Source organism: Lagopus muta, chromosome 9 (assembly GCF_023343835.1).
Source record: "Lagopus muta isolate bLagMut1 chromosome 9, bLagMut1 primary, whole genome shotgun sequence".
Taxonomy (NCBI): Eukaryota; Metazoa; Chordata; class Aves; order Galliformes; family Phasianidae; genus Lagopus; species Lagopus muta.
This window is the reverse complement of record NC_064441.1, coordinates 1,270,330-1,291,338: the sequence shown is the minus strand read 5'-3', so window position 1 is coordinate 1,291,338 and position 21,009 is coordinate 1,270,330. Positions and strand designations below refer to the sequence as shown.

The window sequence follows — 21,009 nt, the reverse complement described above, 5'->3', positions numbered from 1 at the left end:
GGCAAGGATAGCTTTCCACTAACACAGAGAGTTCTGTTTTCTCTGTTAAAAACAACTGCACTCAAGTGGAATAGGCTTTATATTTTGTCCCAGAAACAGAGTTTCATTCAAAGATAAGGCCCCTCTGCGTTATGGTGCCTGTAGTCACCTGATGGGGCCGCTGGTAACTTTTAGGCTGCTTTAGTCTGCATTCCTGAGATGCTTTACTCCTGGCACTGCAATTAACAGCTTCGGGTTCACTGCCTGCCACCAGAATCCCTGCTTGCCACCCGTGCCCTTGAATGTTGCCCACGGTCGCAGGAGAGCAAAGCAAATAGGCTTTGTTTCAAAGAATGCAAACTTTGCACCCATAGACATCGCTGAGGATGCCGTTGTGGAGTTGTGAGCAGGTAAAAAATAATCCTAATAATTAAAAAAACGTTTGTAGCTTTTTGATGTTTTATTTTTTAAGTTGAGAATTGCTGAGTATGACTACGATGGGCCCAGTCTCCCAGTCTGGAAGCATGCTTGGAGAATCTCTTGTTATCCTTGAAATCAGGAAATACTTCTTGTGAATAAATGAAGAAAGAGGGGATTGTTGCCTTTTTGGCAAAATGTTTGTGTTCTAGTGCATGGTCTCGAGTTTGACAGTGCCTGGCTGATGAATGTGTGTGCCCAGAGCTGCCTGGTGGTTCTTGACACCTCCAGCAGGTTCATCTAGTGCAAACCTGAGTGAAAAAGGAGGTCATACTGATGGGGCCTTTTCTAAAGCAGAACTGTTTGTTGTACTTGGGAAGAGTGTTGTGCTTTTGTCTGTAGTGAAAGTTCAGGAATTTGGTGGAAAAAGGTTGTTTTACTTACTCAAAAATTGCATGGTGTTGGTGGGAAAGGATAGGAGAATGCACTGCAGACTGGAGCTGAGGGACCACCCTTGTCCTGCTCCCACCAGTAGAGCTGTCATGCAGCCTCTTGGAGGCTCAAGGACAGGTATTCTTTGCATGCAGACATTTGGACCTGTCTTTGCAATGTCCACACAAGGTGTTCTGGGCCCAAGAGACTCTGTCCCTTCCTTGGAACAGGAGTCTGAGGTTGGCCATGAAAACTCTTGCTTTGAAGATGGATGAGCAGAGGGTCCCGTCCACATGAGGCAAGACCTGGCAGCCCTCAAATAGCAAACAGCACTTCTGAAACGGCAGTCATATCAACAAACCTCTCCTGTAATTAAGTCAAACGTCCCCTCTAAGGAAGCTTTAATCACCACAGTTCTGGGACATGAGTGCAGGACTGTTGTCCTTTGTGAGCGCCTGCTGAGCCTGGCCCTGCTTGGCTTGTCTTCTGTTGCATTCCCCAGCCAAGGAGATGTCCATAGCTCCAACTCAGTCAAATGTTTGTTTTACATGAGCCAGAAAGTTTGCGGGGATCGTTTTGACATCAAAAGTGACTGTTTTTTCTAAACAAAAGTCATTATCTTGAGCTCACAAATGGCGTATTTCTTGAGTCAGGACACAAACCCAGAAAACCAAGCAGCCCAGCACGCCTGCTCCAGCTCCACTCTACTGCTGACCATAGAAAGGAGGTCGGCACTATGTTTCAGTTAGCCCAGTCAACCTTTTTTTGTTTCCTGGTGATCCGCCTTGAGAGGACAAACTTTTTTTTTATTTAATAAAAGCCGTGTCGTTTAGCTAGTTAGTGTTTGAGGGCAAAAGTCCTTCAGCATGCAGTTCATGGTAGGTGCTTAAGGGCATCCCTAGGTCAGGGGGTTCCGCATGCTGACTCTACGTACCATTTAAAAATCTTCACTAAACTGGATGGTAGTGAGTACATCAACTACTTCTTCCTCCTTGTTTTTCTCCCCCTTTTAGATTATGGCTGAGGAATGAAGTCTTGAAATATGCTGCAGGTTTATTCTTCGTGTTGAATGGATGGCTGATGGACAGGATTGTTTCCGTTTTGCCCTCATCTAACTCCTTCGAGCACATGGTGTGTGCAGAGGCCTGGCTGAGTGGCAGCAAGTGCCACCATGCACCATTTATTTGGGCTGGTTTTGGCACAAAGGGACCTTTCACGTGCAGGGGATCTTTTCTCCTTGGAGGATGCTGAAATCGAAGGAAGCCTCTCTGAAGCTCTTGAACAAATAAGGACAATTAGTTCATCTGCTGTAAGTGAAACGCTGTCCTGTAATTAGTGAGATTAAATGTATTGTATTAACAAAGTGTTAAAGATCGGGACGTGCACAGTTTAAGATTTTAAACTCAAGAATGCCAAGCAAAATATAAGATAAACATTCTGCTTCCTTTCCTTTGTCTGGGGCTGGCTCCAGGCTTGGGGGCTGCTGCCAGGGCACTGGTTAAAATAGAATAGAATTGCTCAGGTTGGAAAAGGCCTTACAGATCATCAAGTCCAACCACAACCTAACCAAACTACCTTAACTAACAGCCCTCTGCTAAATCGTGTCCCTGAGCACCACATCCAAACAGTTGTTAAACACATCCAGGTATGGTGACTCAACCAGCTCCCTGGGCAGCCCATTGCAGTGCTTACACCAGTGCTCCACTGGCTCCATTGTGGAGAAGCGTGAGGTTACACAGTGGTTGGTGAGCTCCTGAAGGGCAGCAGTCCATTGCCAGAGCCCAACCCCTTGTATCTTGTCCCCGTGCCATCCCTCATCTTTGTGTTTTGCCTTTAACTCGTGTCTGGTTACAGAACAAGTTGCATCCAGTTTAATGATCAGCCCATCCGTTCCTTGATTATCTTCTATGGGAGACTTGAATCAGAGCGTCAAACCCCTCAAATGCACTTCTGGCTAGGGTACATGCCAGCCTGTGGGAGGAAGAGGAAGTATCTGAGTGCTCAGATACTCAGCAAGCAACGTGATCATATTGCAACAACTGCAATTTTCTGGCATGACGTTGGTCCACCTTTCATCTTTATTAGTTTTCAGGGTGGAACAGCATGGGTGAGACTTAGGGATGGTGATGTTGTGTCTGGGTATCGCTCTTCCCAGCAGCCTTTCAAGTTGCTAAGTGCTACCATTCTCTAGCCATGTGGGATGTGCCCCAGTAATTATGGGGGATCACACAGTTTTGTGATGAAGTTTATTTACTTGTTTCTTATTCCTATTGTGTTAACACTAATTGAAGCTAACTGTGCTTACATCAGGCAAAATGATGGGAAGTATTTGGACCCAGCGTTTATGTGACTATGTGGATATAACTGTTTTGGTTTGATATTTTATGGTGTTCATGGGAGGAAAATCCCATGCAAGTGGTTGTAAAGCATGTAGCTCAATCTCTTGTAGAATCATGGAATTGCTCAGGTTGGAAAAGACCTTACAGATCATGAAGTCTAACCACAACCTAACCACACTACCCTAATTCTAACAGCCCTCCACTAAATCATGTCCCTGAGCACCACATCCAAATGGTTTTTAAACACATCCAGGGGTGGTGACTCAACCACCTCCCTGGGCAGCCCATTGCAGTGGTTAACAGCCCTTTTTGTAAAGAAGTTTCTCCTGATATCCAACCTAAATCTCCTCTGGTGCAACTTGAGGCCAACAAGAAGGGCAGCCTATTAAAAATCATGTGATAGCATAATCCTTATCTTAGCAGTAATGAACATTAGCACTTGGAACAGCATATTGTCTATGACATGTCTGATCAGTGTTCAATCAAGATAAGCATCCACTGTAAAGGTGGAAGCAAGCAAACAGTGGGCAGCCCCAAAACCTTTATGCCTTCTGGTTAATGCAGTGGGGTCTGCTCCCAGATGTGCTTGGCACACGTCTCTTTATTTCAACCAGGACTACCAAACCAATGACAACGACCAGGCCGTTGTGGAAATCTGCATCACCCGCATCACCACTGCCATCAGGGAGACGGAGTCCATAGAGAAGCATGGGAAAGCCCTGGTGTCTCTCTGGGAGTCGTGTCTGGAGCACAATCTGAAGCCTTCTGGCAAAGACGAGGACACGCCGCATGCGAAAATTGCATCTGATATCATGAGCTGCATCTTGCAGGTGAGAGGGAGCTGAAGGCGAGGGAGTGCCATGCATTCCTCAGCTATTCAGCTTTATCTCCTAAAAGGTAGCAGCACTTTGTGTTATCTGAGGGTGAGAGTGGCTGCATGTCTTTAAAACCAAGAATTTGACCCCCAGTGCTAATGTATATTATTATGTGATATCCATATCAGTGAATCAAATCTGTTGCAGCTTCCTTATCTTTAGAAATGTTGCACCTGTCTAGTGCCAGATCTCACCATCTTAATGCTCCTTTAATTCTTACTATTTGCATTACATGTAAGAGTTGCAGGGGGAGCCACAGGACCATCATTTGGAGAAACAATTGCTTTGGAGTGCATTGCTATGGGTTTTAGGAAGAAAACAGCAGCAAGTAGCTGGGTTTGGACACCAGCTAGGGCACAGCTTAAACTTTCCAGACTGGAGACATATCTTGTCTTCGTAGTACCTTAAAAACCATACTGAGGCATGCAATGGCTTGTCCTCACTTTCGGTCTGTGCTGTCAGCAGCTGTGTTCCCTTATCCAAATGTTTTAGGGACTGCTCTGTTACAGATTGCTTTGAGAAAGGAGTTCACTCAAATGAGATGAGAAAGTCATAAAAGCATTTACTGCTCTCTGAAACAGAGCTGCTATCAGCAAGTTCCTTTGCATGAAAGAAAACACAAAGGCAGGCATGAACTGAGTTTTGAATGCGGTACGCGAGGGTTAGTTGAAGTTGTAATGAATATCTGACAGCTGGGTTGAATCTCACAGCGTGTTTCTGTTGATATTAGCAGCAGGGAGGTCCCCTAGGTTTGCAAACAGTACTATATCATATTATTAAAATCTGTTTTTCATTGTCACCCTCACAATTTCCTAAGTGTGCTGTCATGCCCTGATAGTTACAATGGAACAAATGAAACCTTTCTTCTGTTGGAATTAAAGCCTTTTCTTATCTAAGTATTTTATCTTTATTATAGGAAAAAAATATCCCATTCTTCAGAATTTTTAGGTCTGTTTAAGCACTCATCACAGGGCCAAGCCTTATCCTCTCATTCTTTCTGCACGCAGTCCTAGCGTGTAACTTGGAGGCAGAATTTGGCTCCTACTTGCTATCTCTCATCCAAAATGTAACAAGGCATTACATTGATTTAAACACGCTGCTGCATATGGATCTATTCGTTTTGAAGGCTTTTCTCATTGAAACACAGTTTTGGTCACACAGCAGTTGCCACAAGAAGCTGCCTCAATGCCAGGAGTTGCTGCAGCCCAATCTTACACAGGGGCTGATGGAAAGGGGCTGTAGCAGTCCCTGTAGTCCTTGTAGCCTCTTAAATTCGCTCTTCTGTTCTTGTTGAGCAGCAAGCTGTAGCCTTCATTAGGGTCAGTCCTGCTCTTCTGAGGCTGATGGCCAGGGCAGATCCCTCTCACAGAGGTAGAGTTGGCTATATGTACAACAGAGTTGCTTTTTCCTTGGGTGGAAATGTATATTTTTCAGGGCTGCTCCAGAACGAGCACGTGTTCAGTCTGGACTACCCCTGTTGCTCACTATTTTGTTGCTTTCTGTAACATCTGGGGCCCACTGGTTGCCTGTGATTTCAGATTCTAATTAAATATAGTCGTATTGTGGGATTCTTTTCAAAATCGCTGTATTCTGGTTTCAAAAAGATGCTCAAAAGTGAGGGAAGATGAGAGAAAAGCACTGATTAAGGACCCTCCCTGGCGAATCTTGGTGCCATTTTCTTTTGCTCTATCACCTATTGCATGGGAGAAGAGACTGACCTCCACCTCGCCAGTGTGAGGCCAGAAGATAGCTTTCTTCAGCGCCACGCATATGAACAATTTCTGCTGACCCCGGTGTTCAGGGAAATTGGCTGCAATTTAAGAAAGGAAGTCTTAATTATCAGAGGAAAATTGATGGTTAGCCTGTGAGCAAGCCTACCAGCGCATCCACTCATGTGTTCTCTTCTTCATTTGACGGGTATGCTTTAGATTTCAGAGTCCATCAGTTATTTTTCACCTCTCCCCTGCCCTTCAAAAAAAAAGGCTTTTCTGTTTTCACTCACTTCACAAGCATGTCACAGGACTGCAGTTTGAGCAGAGCGTGGTGACTGATGCTGGAGGGCTGTGGGCTGTCACTACTCGTGGCTGCTATATTCACGCCTTGCTGTAAGTTCTTAAAAGCACAACAGCGGATGAGAAGCACAGAAATAACCACTGCTGGACCCAATGCAAGGAAGACCTGTGCTCCTGTGCGTTTATCCAGCATGCTGATGTCCTGTTTTGCAGTGAATGTAGTTGGATATGGTCAAGTTTTCCCCAGTTGGGGTTGGAGAGCTGGGCAAGGGAACGGGGTAGGGGAGGACGAAGGGCAGAAAGCTGAGCTCTCAGCAGCAGGCACACACTGCCTGCACTCTGCAGGGCTGGCTGCTGGGCTGAGCTCTGCTGGCACAGTGAGCAGCATGAGTGGGTCCCAGCAGGAGGAATTGCTCCGAGGGGTTTGCTGTGCGTTGGGGTGAAAGCAGCCTGTTCTGTTTGGATTGGTGGACATGGCTTCTGCTGTCTTCCCTGACGGACTAAACACAAAATGAATTGGTCATAATGTTGCAGCAGTTGATGTGTATGTTGTGTACTAAATATCATGTTTTCTCCTCTTGCAAAGTACAGAAATGTGTGTACAATCATCTCCTGCTGCAGCAGTTTTAGATTTCCTTCCTTGCTGTTTCTTTGAAGCCTGCTGTCAGTGCTGCCACCAAAGCATAAGCTTTCTTGACCCCTTGTTTTGCTTTTCCTGTCCCCCCCTCGTCGTTCTGATCTTTATTTTTCAATTCCTATCAGCAGGAGATGCCTTATTTCACTTCAGCCGCTTATTTTTCAGAGCTTCTTCATGTTTTTGCAGAATTACAGCCGCCCTTCGGTGATGGCCCTGGCCGTCCCAGTGGCGGTGAAATTCCTTCAGAGGGGCAATAAGGAGCTGTGCAGAAACATGTCAAGTTACCTCTCCCTGGCTGCCATTGCTGAAGCAGAGCTGCTGGCTGAGCACACAGATGCCATTGTCAAAAGTGTCCTTCAAGGTACGAACGTGGATCCAACCCATAGGGTTGGGAGGGACCTCAAGGATCACGAAACTCCAACCCTGCACCATAGGCAGGGCCAGCAACCTCCACATTTAATACTAGATCGCCGAGCCCACCCTGTGACGTGTGTGTATGGAACATACAAACGTTCATAAACGTGTGATTGAGTGAGTAAGGCAATCTAAATGAACAGAAATTAACCAAGGAACACCTCTGGGGAATATGTGAACTTAATGAACCCTTTGGACTATGGGAGATTCGTTGTAGATTAGGTGACCCCCAGGGCAGGAAATCTCTCTGTAGCTGTTAGTGCACTGTGCTAATGGAGTGCAAGTAAGGAGCTGTGATAGGAGGCTGCAGTTACTGGGCTCTTCTCCTTTCTATTAGTGTCAGTGGCAATACTCCAAAATAGAAATGAGGATGAAATGGATCCCACCCTGTGTCAGATGTAAAAGCCTTATGGTGATGCTGCACTCTCGCCTACATCAGTAGCTTCAGATGGTTCTGCTGCTAAACTCTTTACATTTTACTTCTGTGGTTTAAAAAGGAACCAGAACTATTCAGAGCTCTAAAAAAGGAATTCCAATCTGGCCAACGTTGTCAATTTCACAGTTGCAATACAGTGCTGTTGTAGGAGAAAATCAGTTTGTTTTTCCGAGCACAGGTAATAGTAAGAATTGCCAACAGCTGTCTGATTATTCCATGTATATCGTTGTGAAAATGTTAAGCCCTTGAATTCATTAATTTTGTGCTTTTTTTTTCTTTTTAATTTGGAGAGATACCCTGAGCTAGAAAGTAATGTGGTGCTTAAGATGGTACAAATTAGTCTAATTGGTTTAAGGACAAATGCAATCAATAAGTATGAGCTGTGGGATAGTACAAACTGACTGGTCCAGGAGCAGGATATCCCTGTGGCTTTGTGGGTTGGTAGTGATCATTCTTTTAGGGCTTGTGGCATTGGATTTAGATGCTTATGTTGTGTATTACCACTGGGGATGAATGGAAACATGGAGTGTGATGAGTTTTACAGTACAGTCATGAATGTAGAAGAGTGGCAAACATCCACAGCTGACTGCTGGCCTTCCTGTATGTATGATATTCCACCAGCAGATGTTGCTGTGGATAATCAGAGAGGGGAGCTGCAGGTTGCAGGAGGGCACTCTGCATTGGTAATGCTGGCAAAATGCTCTCCCAAATACTTTTAATTTGTGTTTTCCAAGCAGGCAAAGGGCCTGTTCAGATACAGCTCAGCCAGGGCAGGAGGGAATGGGTGCTGATGGAGGTAGCTGCTGGCTGATGGGGAAGCTGTGCTGATCCACAGTTGCTGCAAAGCAATAGTGGTTGGAAAGCATTCCAGCTGAGTCAGTGGGAATGACTGGGTTGTGTTTGGTAATGGGCCAAAGCAGTGCGGAGATAGCAAAAGGCTTCCCAAAAACCAAAGCATCCCAGGTATGAGGAATGGCAAGAAAAGCAGCCAGGAACCACTGCTGGTAATCTGTGAGGATTTTGCTGGTTCTGCTACATCCCAGGGACATTTGTTTTCACTTAATGGAGGGCAGCCGAAAAGGGGCTTGAGAGTGCTTCATTGCTTGCACAATGTTGGGAACTTGAGTGTTCCTCTGAAGTCAGCAGATGAACAGAGGTAACCTTTCACTCTCCCATAATTCAGGTTATTTGCACATCTTATTTTGTAAGAACTTTCAGTTGTGCTCATTGCTGAGTGTTTAGGTAACTCCTATTGCGGTGGAAATTGCAGCTCTCTGAGCATTTCTTTTTCCCTTAAATGTACAGCATGGCTGGAATGCTGAAGCAGAACACGTGGCTTTAGCCACAAAGCACAACTCCCCCCCCCCCCCCAAATGGCATAGTAAAGTGGAAATGCCATCGTCATCACTTTTATTTCTTACTACTTCTGTATGGTGGAAGGAAGGGTTGGATAGCAGCATTGCATTCAGCAATGAGTGGGGCAACAAATGTCAAGAAACTTCTCAGACTGCAGTGTTAGGCACTGCCTCTGGCTGGTGTTGGCCTGCAGCCCTCCGAGGGGCTCTCCATCTCTATCAGACTTGATATTTGTTTCTTCTCTATTAGCTATTAAAATGGAGCACTTAAAAACATGGGGAAAATCCAGTTTTCTATTTATTTAGAGCTTCGGTTGATGAAAACCATGAATCACAGGAAGGCCTTCGTTTAGTAAAGTATCTTTATTTACAAAACAACTTTACAAAAATAATCTCAATAAAATTACGACAAAGTCAATTTACAGTATAATACAGCTGCACTTTCTTGAAACATATCAGATTATGATGGTGAATATCACTCCTATGTGTTGGGTCAGTCGGTGGCACTAAAAATGCTTTAAACAAGAAGCTAGTTCTATTTGTAGCCTACAGATCACTAACAACACTTAATAAACAACACGCTTCTTGGCTGATGGGCTTCCCTTGTACAGCTTATGCCAGAGGGTGAGCAGCAACGGCCAGGGAAGGCTGGGAGGTGTGCAGACCCTGCTTGGCATTGCCAGGTCTGGGCAGGAGCCCCGGGCAGCACTGAGGTGCCCACAGTGGCACTCAGCTTTCAGCATAAGTTAGAGAGACGGTGGTTGTCTGACCTCAGGAATGGCTTATCCAATGTCAAGTCTGGATGTGGTATTTTCAGCGTTCTGCCTAAAGAGCAGGCGGAGATCAAATCCCACCCCCACAGCATCTCACTGCGTGAATTTGCGGTGCCAATCTGCCTTGGGAGCTGGGGAGATACAGGCTTCTTCAGCTCCGTTCCTTGTACGTACACTGGTGTTCTGCTCTTAATGGAATGTGCTCTGCTTCAGAAACTGCTTTACTGGAGCTTAAGAAACATACTGAGCTCCTCCATAAGGCAGAACCTCCGTGACTCCCCAGCCCACAATGTTGCCCCGGGAGCTGCACGCATCCTCTCCGCCCTGCGCTGCTATCTCCTCAGTGCTGAGCACTCTGTCCCACAGGTTCAACCCTGTTAACTTTCCCGAGAAGGCCAAAGCTTCATCAAACCCTCCTCCAACACAGCAGCCGTTCTTCTCTTGGCCGATCTGCAGAATTCCTCCATCAGGAACAACATGAGTGTCAGCAATGCCCACAGCTGTGGCCGTTTGCGCTCCGTCCACCCACAGCGATGCGGTCCCGTTATCTGAGCTCCAGGTGCCACACAGATGGATCCACCTCCCAGGAACCACCACATTCCTGGCAGCCAGCTTGTGCTGGGCATTACCTACGGTGAGCACTGCAGACTGCTGGCTGAGGTACAGCTGAATCTCATAGGGATTGAGTTTTGTTCCATAGGAGAAGACGATGGTTTTGTCCAAAACCTCCGTTGCTTTGACCCAGATGCAAATGGTGAAGGAGGAGAGGGTCATCGCAGCTGTTGGATGAACACTCCCAAAGATCTTTCTGGAGCGCATCGGGAACAGAATTGCTGTTTCATAGCCTGAAAAAGTTGATTAGGGAGAGGACATTAAGTACAAGTTGTTACTACGTGCACAGGTAGGACCCTTGGCTCACACTCGCTTTGGGCTTTTCAGAGGGCTGTGAGCTCAGCTCATCCCATGGAATGGAGGAACCCACCTGCAGGATGCTTTGAAGAAGCTGTCAGATCTGATGGATGAGTTTGCTGCATAGTTTTTATGGCAGTGAGCCTAGGGGCTAGTCATGCTGCTTGAGCAAGGCTCAGCTTTCCCTTCTCCACAGAAGCACATTCCTGCCCTGTACACATCATACAGATGGGTTAGCTGCCTGCCTGTCCTTCTGCATTGCCCCTGCAGTCTGCATGGGTCACCAATAGAGATGGTCCTGTCTGTGATGAGAGGTGAATGAAGCAACAGCTCTGTCTCACAGAGGTCATTTTTTAGCCTCTGTGCCCTCTTTCATCATGATGTGATGGGAACAACAACATTACAGTAAGCGGATGGGTTTGCTGCTCTGTCTCTCTGGAAGTCTGAGATATTTGGTGTTCCTGGGATAGCAGCATGGAGCTGCTGGATCTCTGTGTCAGGAGCAGCTGCAGAGCAACCTGCAGGGCTGGATGCCACCGACAGCTTCTGAGCAGCAGGGCTGGGAGCATCCCTTCTGTGCAATGCAACGCGCTGGGGCAGGAGCCAAACCTGGAGCCAAACCCAGAGCAGTGCTGTATAGGAGAAGGGAGTGCTGGCAGACGCGTGATGAGTTTGGTTTCTTTTAGGTGTCTCTTTTGTGGCCCTGTCTGTAGGGCCATCAGGAACCGTGCACTGGTTAAGCACTGAGAATATGAACGTTTTAAAACAGTTCCTCTCCCATCACCAATCAGCCATATGTTACAATAGAAACTAGATAATTTAAGCTGCTCTCAGGAGTTCATGAAGCTTAGAGAATGATGATTACTGAGCACAAGACATCCTTGGTGTCCTATATGCTGTTCCCTGGTCCTTAAATACAAGTGGGCATTCTAAGTTACATAGGGAAAAAGCAGCCCCCCCCCTCCCAACACACACACACAAGTAAGTTTCCTCTTTAGCTTAGAGCATCTGGAAGTTCTGTATGTATGGAAACTTCTGCTTTAGTGAATGAAGGCCTCTCTGTGTCCTTCAGGGCTGTGCTGCTGTGTTATTTCAGACTGCTTCCTCAAACCTGGGGCAGATTTTAGAATGTGAGAAGTCCCATCTGAACATGAGAAAGAACTTCCTTCCCACGAGAGAGACAGAACCCTGGACAGGCTGCCCAGGGAGGTGGTAGGATCTCCAGAGGAGGGTTCAGAACCCACCTGGACGCTTTCCTGCATAACCTCCTGCTGGAGACCTGCTCTGGGGGGCTGGGGGCTGCAGAGGTCCCTTCCAACCCATACGGTTCTGGGATTCTCTTTTTTTGGGGAGACTCGGGGGGCAACTGCTGGGGATTCTCTTTAAGATGCTGTGAAGGAACTCTTTCACAGAGCAGCTTTTAGTTAGCAAGCTTTCTGGCTTTGTTATCAGGGGCTAAACAAAATTAAATCCAGCCTCGCTGAAGAACAAAAAGTGTGATTAGGAAATCCCTCAAGAGATGTCTGGCAGCAGTTCAAGATTAAAGTCAGTTGCTAAAAATTCCCTTGAAAAAGAACTTCCAGGCAGAGAGACACACTGGAATTGCTTAAAAGGTGTATTTTGAAGTAAAAAGTAAGAATGCTTTCTATAACATCATGTTGCAACTAGTGGAAATACTCCGAGTTTCTAGTGTTGAGGCTGAGGTCTCTAATGCTGATCAAGATTTGACTCTCCTACAGTGCACAATAAATGGTGCAAGGCTGGCTGTGCTACGGGGGGAGATAAGGAATGAGCTCATGCCTTCTGAAAGGCAAGATCCATGTGCTTGGGATGGGGGTAAGGGATATGCTGGAAGGTCTGCTCCCAGGACATGCAGTTTACTAAAATGCTGCAGCATATAAAGGGGTGAAAGCAACGTATTCATAAGACTGCATTCATGTTCCCCATTAAAATACAGCTTTGTATCCTTGCTCAGCTGTATGGCATTGCTAAGTGTTCGCTGACAGTGCTGGGACTGCATTCCTCCTTCCTGTTGGCACACGTGCAGGACCATGCAAGTGTAGGTTTGTGGGGTTTTTCTTAGTTTTTTTAAGGTACAGGAACTTTTATTTGTGGTGAAATGTAGTCATTAAAGATATGGCAGCACTGAGAAAATATGCAGCCATAGTCACCTGGCTGGCAGAGCTGCACAGTCCTGTGCACACAACAGTGTGTGCCCATGCTTTCTGCAGCTGGGGCTCTGCTCTGCCATACCCTGCTCTACTGCTGCTGCTGCTGCAAGTCTTGTTACAGAGCACAGGGGACCCCAAGGAAATCTGAGCATCATTCTACAGGCACCTCGCTTGCTCACTGATATTCCAGAGGGAAAAAAGTGAATGTAGTGGTAGCAGGGTGTCAGCAGGTCTGTGCCCTGCTGCAGTGTCCTCTGAGCTGCAAGGAGGGGGAGGAAGGAGCAGGAATATGCTCCAGGGGGACAGGAGGGCTCAGTGAGTGAGTGAGTGAGTGAGGGGGCTACCAGCTGAGGGAGAAGGGGAGGATAGTTTTGGTGTGTTTGGCTGCTCTTTGGCAGCCCTTTGGGATCCAGGAGAGCTGCTGGAGGTGGGCTGGTGGCTGGGTGGCTGCTTTGCCCTGCATGAGGGTTTTGATTAAATCTTTCTTTGATCCCATGTTTGGGAAGCTCAGAACTGCTTTCTCAGGAATGCCTACTGAATTGCTCCCTTGTATCTACAGCCTGCTCAGAGCCTCTGGGCTGCCCACGAGGCTGCTATGGAGCCCTACGAGGAGGAAAGCATTCACAGGACATCTGCTTGGGCCCCCAAGGAGCCCTCTGGGAAGCGCCCCACACTGCACTCACCTGCTGGCAGTAGGTGCTGGGCAGCCCACTTCTGAGATGCCTTCAGTTCAGCTCTGGTCTGCTGCAGCTCTTTCCATAAGGTGTTCAAGAGAAGGTTGTCCTCTCTGTTGAGGCTGAGCTTGTCCTGCTGGAGCTGGAAAGCTGTTTCTTGGGCCTCCCCCTCTGCCCATCTCAGCCAGGAGCTTTCCAGCTGGCCCAGCCTGGCAGACACGTTGTGGCTCAGCTGCAGGACCTGCTCCAGAACCTTGCCCTGCTGGAACTCACAGAGCCTCTCAGCATCCTCAGGTTGGTCTCCTTTCCTCTGCAGTGCCTGCTCCAGCTGGGCCAAGGCGTGGGAGGTGAGCTGCTGCACCACGGAGCTGAAGGTGCCGGTGAGGCCAACGGTGAGTTGGCTCAGCTCTGCTCTGATTGCCTGCACGTCTGCCTTCAGCCCATCCTCCAGCGCCTGCAGCATCATATTCTCCTTCATCTGTGAGTTCTCCAGCATGATGAAGAGCTTGTCCCACTCCGTGTGCTCCCGCTGGCAGTCACACGAGGCAGCTGCAAGGCAAGACACAGATGTAGGTTTAAATAGAAGGGGTGTTTCCCGAAATCTGCCTCTGTGCAAGGCTTCAGCCTGCCCCTGCATTTATGTCTGTATCAAAGCAGAAGGCAAAGCAGTGCTCAGTACAGCAATCCTGAAACCAAGTGGCATCCGCCGTCCATTGCAGGAAAACAGAAAAGCAGTGGCAGCAAACTGCAGCACGCCATCCCAGTACCCGAGCATTGCCGTCTGCAATAACCCACTGCTACAAGCACATGGTTCCTCTTAAAATAATGCTTGTGGTTGTTACAAGAGCTAAGCAACAAAGAACGCAGTGCTGCGCTGCAGATGGTATCTACTTACATTCCTCAGTGCCCAGAACCGGACCTTCGATTTCGTTATCCAGATTCACATACATGAGATCGTAGTCGTCGTCTTCATCCAGCACAGAAGCAGAAGCCCTGAAAACACAGAACAGCGTGAGCAGAGAAAGCACTCCTCCAGGCAGCATTCTGCAGCTGCTTCCTGCAAATAGCCAGGCTGGGGCTGGGCTGGAGTGGGACTGCAGCAGGGACTGCGAGGAGCCACGGGCAGCCCCTAATAAATGCTCCGAGTGTCTCAGCTTGAATGAATGAGCACTGCGAGTGCCAGCGCTGTAATAGGAGCACTTCTGGTTGTTGGTTTTGGCAGTGAGGAGCAGGGGGCGTGCAGCTTGCTTAATGTCAGCCCCCAGGTCTGCATGTGGGGGGGGGGGAGGATGGGGAGAGCTGCTCCGCACGCTGCTGCTTCCCCTGGAGCAGAGTGCCAGAAATGCGCAGTGTTGGGTGGGAGCTGGGAGAGGGACTGCTGCCTGAGCTGCATCACTTGGGCTGCTCTGTGCTCTTTGTGCAAACTCCGTTGGCAGTTGGTATGTGCTGTGGTTACGGAGGGGGCTGGCAGGAAAACACAGCTACCTGGAGCTGGTTTGGGTGCGTGTGTCTGGTGTAACCTATACGCTGTGGCTTTGGGGGCTGTTTTCTTTAGAAACTTCTGCTGCGCTGGTAGTTTGAGCAGCAAAGGAGAGCTTGTAAAATAAAGGCAGCTTGTTGGGTTTTTACTTTTCTAGCCCAAATTAGCAATAGCAACTTTGTATCCATTAGAGTAATGTGTTCCGTCTAGTTTCTTCCTTCGGGAGCCTACAGGTTAGCAGCTGCACGATTAGGATTGTGTCTGTTAACATGGAGAAAAACAAAATGAGAGACTGTGGGGTTAGATGTTAATCTGGTGCCAAATCCTACTGTAGTTGGTGTTGATCACTTTTAAGTGCCGGAGAGTGTATCAGTTTAATGAGCCTCGGGTTACTCCAGCATTGAGATTAAGGGTAGCACTCTGATGGTACAAATTATATATTGGCCACAAAATATTCAGAGAACAGGATACAAAAGCAAACAGAGCTGCATCTCATTTGCAATCCGTTGTTCCCTTTCTGGTTAGACTCCCCAGGAGAGGCCGGTGCTTCCCTTAGTGCTTGCCAGCCCTGCTCCTCCGGCACGCGGCCGATAGCACAGGAGTGGGACAAGTGTCTGTGGGAGGGTTAGCAGAGGTGCATATGGCCTCAGCAGTTGTCCCTTGAGTTTGGAAGGCTGGAACTAACTGATCTTTGAGGTCCCTTCCAATCCAAGCTGTTCTGTCATTCTATGACCAAGTGCTGCTGTACTGCTCTGCTCACAACATACCCACAGAGTGCTATGGGAGTCGTTCTCCTACAAGCTCTGTGCTGCTGGGCTGGGCCATGGAAGGGGCAGAGCAGAGGCAGCACACAGAGCCTTTCATGGAATCATCGTGGTTGGCTCTTTTGGAGAAGAAATCTTTCTTAATATCCAACCTCTGTGGCTCTTTGCACATGCAGGTACATTGGTTGTGAGCATGCAGCATGGCCCCGGGCTGCAGGGCTGTGTTTTGCCTTTTGGTGCCTCTGCCCCACCTGACTTGCAGCCAGCAGCGCTCAGCCATCGGATGTCCCCAACTGCACATTGCTTTGTACTGAAATTGCCTAATTCCCAGTGTGTGGTCTGCCCGGAACGCCTGGAAAAGTCTGATCTGGAAAGCATTGGGGATAATGGGAGCAGGGGAGGAAGAGGGAGAGAAGATGATTAAGGAGTGGAGTGTCGCATTTTTCCATTCTCAGACAGCAAATGAACGTTTCAGGCTCTTCGTTTAGGCTGAGCTGCTTGGGAATGGGCAGGGTGTCACCTCCAAGCTCTGAGCAGGCAGAAGGTTGGTGGTGGCTGCGTGTGGGTGAATCATATGGAAGCTGGAAAGGGCTGGCAGCTGTTGAGGTGTGCTGGGAGCTGACAGGAAACACGCAGACATGAAAATGTGGGGGATGGAGCTGTGCTTCGTGACCCTTCTGGAGTTATACAAAGAACAGACACAAATTATGGTTTCTGCTTGGGTTGTTTACAGGTTTGTATATACAGGTTATCCAATTAAAAAGAATTCCATATCAGTGAGGTCACTGAAATACGGCTTCAATGCAGGGGGGTTGCCTGCAGTTTGCCCTTGCCTTTCATTCATCCTGCTTTGTGACTGCGAACCCAGTAACGTTTGTTGTACGGTGACTGGACAAGATGCCCAATTTACTTTTGTTCCAAGTGTTTTAGTACAAGTGGCTGCAATCCAGCACGTTGTGTCATGCTGAGTTATGTCCCCCTTCTGATGCATCCGATAAATTGGTGCTAAATTTAAATTGGTGCTTTTCTCAAATTGAATAGTTAGTCTGAGTTTCCAGGTGTCCATGATGTCCCAGCACAGGCAATAGCACATCTCAGATGCTACTTCTTGTCTGTCTCTGAAGAATTTCCCTCCATGCTCTTACAGTTGAGAACTTTGCTTGTCCAGGGCAGAGGGAATTTCATCTTTTGCTGAGATGTGAGTGAAGCTTAAGGCATCTGTTCTACATGGACAGAAAGCCTCCAGTGGAAGCTAAGCACGTGCAAGTGCCAAAAAGGCTTAATTCTGCAAACACATTATCCAGAGAAGGAAATAATTTTCCGTATATTTGATTATAAAACTGTTCAATTTCAAACTCAAATGAGAAACTAGAAAACCTTAATTTGAACTTTGGGCGAATTGGTGCTTTGCGGGTTACTTTTGGTTACTTTTGGTTGCTTTTGGTTAGTTTGGGTTACTTTTTCTGGTTAGTTAAAGAAAAAAAAAACGATCAAATCTTTGCTGAATATACAAATTAAAAAGGCACTTTCAAAAGAACCTCTGTGACACAGGAGTGTTGATCCCATGGTAAAACAGTGGTACTCGTGCCCCTCAATTATTGTGCAGTCCCACTTGTAGCATGGGGGAGGTGTGGGTAGAGCAGCCAGAACTGAACTGCTGCTGACCTGCCTGGGGTGACCATCAGCAAATCTCCTTCATTTGCAGCTGGCTTTGTGCTCCGTTCATGGAACAGGGCAGGAATTGCCCATGGCCCCGGGGACAGAGGTGGAGCTGGAGCTGTGGTGGTTTTGTGCAGGGCCCTGGGAGAAGCCAGCGGCTCTAGGAGCAGCAAAGTGCTTTGGGGTCAGATGCAGAGAGTGCCTGAGCAGTGCAGAAGCGCTCCCAGGGCTGAGGTACTGTGAAGGGCTCTAGCCAGGTGCTTTTGGAGCCTGCAACGAATTGCATTTCAGCTACTTGGCTCAGAGGTGGAGTTGCTAGGCTTGGGTTGCTCTTCATGTGTCTGGCTTGAGCGTGGTATGGTCAGGTCTGACACATAGGTCCTCTTTCTGCCACCTGGGAACTGAGCTGCTTCTCTTGCAAAATTATAGGGCTTGGGTTTAAGTGGGAGAAAAAGCAGCAGGCCAGAGTGCTAGTTCCTATTGGAAACCAAATTCAAGGAGACCTTAAGGACTTGTACAAAAAGAAGCCATGCTACATTGCAATAGGCAGATGTTTTCCATATGTTGTTCGAGTGAGACTTAAATATATTTGAAGCAGGCATGTACAGCGATGTGAAGTTATATATTTTGGTATGAGCCTGGGCTTCAAACTGAATTATGCACAGACATCTTAAGAAAATGTGTGAGAGAGGGTTTTGCATATCTGAGTCTGTCTACAGTTGACTTTCTCTGGCTGCTTTCTATTCCTGGAAATGGCATCCTTAACTATTTATGTTCAAATTTACTGTCAAGCACATTTAGCTCTCTTAATAACCAATTATTCTTTCCATATGCTGCTTATTTAATTTGAAAGTCTGAATCTCAGAGAAGGAAAAATACAGCTTTTATGTGCTTTCTAGCCTTCTTTGTTTTTTGTTTTTTTTAAATCCATTTAAATCACAAGTGTTGAGTGTAGGACTCAATGGAGTATGATCCAAATCTGAAAGCTTGCAAGCAACCCTCTCCTGGTATTGTGTTGGGAATGAAAATCATAATGAATAGGAAATAACTTTATATGCATTGTTATACCTGCTGTGATCTGCTCTATTTGGGCCACATACTGGGCTCCTTGGGCCAGCCCACAGAAATCAGAAACTCACGGAGTGGTGGCACTGGCACAGGTTGCCCAAGGAGGCTGTGGATGCCCCATCCCTGCAGGCATTCAAGGCCAGGCTGGATGTGGCTCTGGGCAGCCTGGGCTGCTGGTTGGTGACTTTGCATATAGCAGAGGGTTGGAACCAGATGAGCATTGTGCTCCTTTGCAACCCAGGCCATTCTATGATTCCTCCAGTGTATTCCACACTGCCTGGTTTGTGCTGATGACTGGTCCTGCTGCTTCCAGGTGGACGCAGATGGTCCAGGCTGCTCCCCAGCCACGCAGCACTGCTGTGCAGTAATGCTCTCCTCTGCTCTGTTGGCAGGGAACTCACTGCTGCTGCGTGTCCTGCCTGCCCTATATGAGAAGCAGCCACAGCCGATGGTGCACCGCCTGCCCGAGCTTCTGGCACTGATGGGCCACCTGCAGCCATCCGAGCAGCAGCACCTCCTGCGGCTGCTCCAGCTCATGGCACGGAGGAAAGAGATCGGGGTAAGGCTGTGTGTGGATGAGCTGCTCGGTGCTGCACCTCCTTCTGGGGGGTTTATCTCTTTCAGATGGCTTGGTGAGCTCTGACTGCTGGTGGCTGTCTCAGTTGGAGTCCACAACAGAGCTTTCCTGTGGTTTGCCATAGAGTTTCATTAATTCCATTCTTTAATTCTATTCCAAATTCTCCATCCGGTCATAAAGAACATAAACGTTGTGGTCCAGCAGTCGTCGTTTTTATAAACTGGGACTGTCTACTCTACTATTTGGCTCTTCCTCTGTCAGTTGGATTGCAATTCCCATCACTGCACTTCTGTTAGAATTGTACGAACATATCAAGGAAAGCTAGAATAAGTTAGGAACCGATTAAGAGTGAGCTGAAGATTAATTAAGGCACTATGTGTCACGCTCTCAGAATGGCACAACATTCACAGCACATTTGAATAAGACAAAGCTTTGCAAATTTATTAAGTCTATAAAACCTTTCTAAAAGAAGAATCAGCAGTGGTTAATGCCTCCCTCCAAATAGCTGAGGAAGCTTTATCATAACGTGCTGTCACAGATGAAATAGAGCTGCCTTTGGAAGCAAGAGACCAAAGAGCCCCATGTGGCCATGGAGGGGCTCTGCTGGAGCCGATGTGTCTGAGGTCACTGTGTGCCACTGCTGTGTCCTGGCTGGGGACACCGGGGCTGCTGCCCCACTGGGACGTTGGTGTCTGAGCCGAGAGATGCACAAGGGAGGATATGGAACCCAATGCCATGCCATGGGAAGTTGGTGGAAGGTCTCACCAGTCTGTTCTGAAACGCATTTATGCACATCCCTCAGTTTCCCTGACCCAGAGGTGTGTTAGTAGACATTTAGCAGCACAGGTATGAAAGAATCCCTTAGTAGGAAGTGGAACGTGCTCCATCCTGCCTGTGAGATGTTTGAAGGTCTAAACCCTCGGCCTCTTGAAAACTGTGTTGTTCTAAGCAATGCCAGCTTGCCCGCGGCATTTTCTGTGCAGCAAGGAGCTAGCCTTTATTTTTAGCTCTGTGCCCACTGTTAACCTTGTCAGGTTGTTTAGTTCCTGGGGGACACAAAATATTTTTTTACCAGTACTTTAATTTACTGTATTGCTAGGGATGACTAAGACCTATGCTGTTTTAATCCTGTAAGTATAGAACCTAAAGCAAGAGAAATGTTGGTGAGGGGGTTGAAGGTTTTTTTTGGGCCTTTTTTTTTCTTAACAATGGAGTATTTTCTTACTTATATATGCATAACTGTAATATTTCAAGGCTACAGCTTACCCTTCTTCCATATGTTGAGCTGAACTTCTGTTGACCTCAGCAAATAGCTATGTGCAGAGGTCAGTGAGGGTGAAAAGCTATTCCACTGAATCAAAGTCTCACGGTCTGCTTCTAGCCCTCCAATGTACAGCGCCTCTTTTTGTTGTATATATTCACCATTCACAAATACGTCCACAGCTTTCTTCTTTTTTTCTTTTTTTCTTTTTAAATAGGTGCTGAAAGAATGTCTTCTGTGTCTGCTGGGGCTTGTGAGAGACCCCAACCATAGTGACATTATCCTAAACATACTGACAGAAGTATCTGGCTATGACCCAACGGCCTTGGCTGCGTTTCTTCCAGAGCTAAAAGAAATTGGTGAGAGTTTCCCACATTTGATTGGGCAAACAGCGAAGATCTTTGGGGCTGTTGGACGCGTTGATGAGGTAATTAGGAAACTAAAGGGATGGGCTGGTTGGTTCAGCACATGTGTTTTCTTGTTTGTCTGCTTCTTTTGTTAAACCTTATACTAAATGTTCTGGAGTAACCAGACAGCATCCTACCAGAAATGTCTCCATGGTTTGTAAGGTGGCAGTATGTCTAGAATGTGGTATCATTATTACTAGAGTGTAGTCTCTTTATTACTGCTCCTAATTAACAGTGCATCTGTTCTCTGTGTGAATACGTTCTATTTCTATCATCTTTTTCGGAGTGGCTAAAGCTCCTAGTTGATAAATGCACACGGCTGTCGTTATCCCAGCAGCTTAGCTCAGATTGCAGTGTCTACAGTAAGAGA

General features: G+C 47.2%; 2 protein-coding genes across 12 annotated transcripts in view; one reads left to right on the top strand and one right to left on the bottom strand.

Moving 5' to 3' along the window:
* VEPH1 (ventricular zone expressed PH domain containing 1) overlaps positions 1-21,009 on the top strand; it is a 58,858-nt gene that overhangs the window by 7,731 nt on the left and 30,118 nt on the right. For 7 of the 11 annotated variants that reach the window (XM_048954740.1, XM_048954739.1, XM_048954738.1 and 4 more), the window contains 5 exons: positions 1,842-2,137; positions 3,782-3,997; positions 6,878-7,052; positions 18,787-18,953; positions 20,450-20,659. In XM_048954740.1, the coding sequence (XP_048810697.1) occupies positions 2,000-2,137; positions 3,782-3,997; positions 6,878-7,052; positions 18,787-18,953; positions 20,450-20,659 (906 nt within the window). In that variant the 5' untranslated portion in view covers positions 1,842-1,999. Of the gene's footprint in view, positions 1-203; positions 390-1,841; positions 2,138-3,781; positions 3,998-6,877; positions 7,053-13,308; positions 13,547-13,739; positions 13,816-18,786; positions 18,954-20,449; positions 20,660-21,009 lie in introns of those variants that run through there. The other 4 variants (XM_048954741.1, XM_048954749.1, XM_048954748.1 and 1 more) reach the window with 4 other exon arrangements.
* PTX3 (pentraxin 3) lies at positions 7,059-11,218 on the bottom strand. The gene has a single exon (XM_048954750.1). It carries the CDS (start codon positions 10,486-10,488, stop codon positions 9,901-9,903), a length of 588 nt encoding a protein of 195 aa, XP_048810707.1. The 5' UTR covers positions 10,489-11,218; the 3' UTR covers positions 7,059-9,900.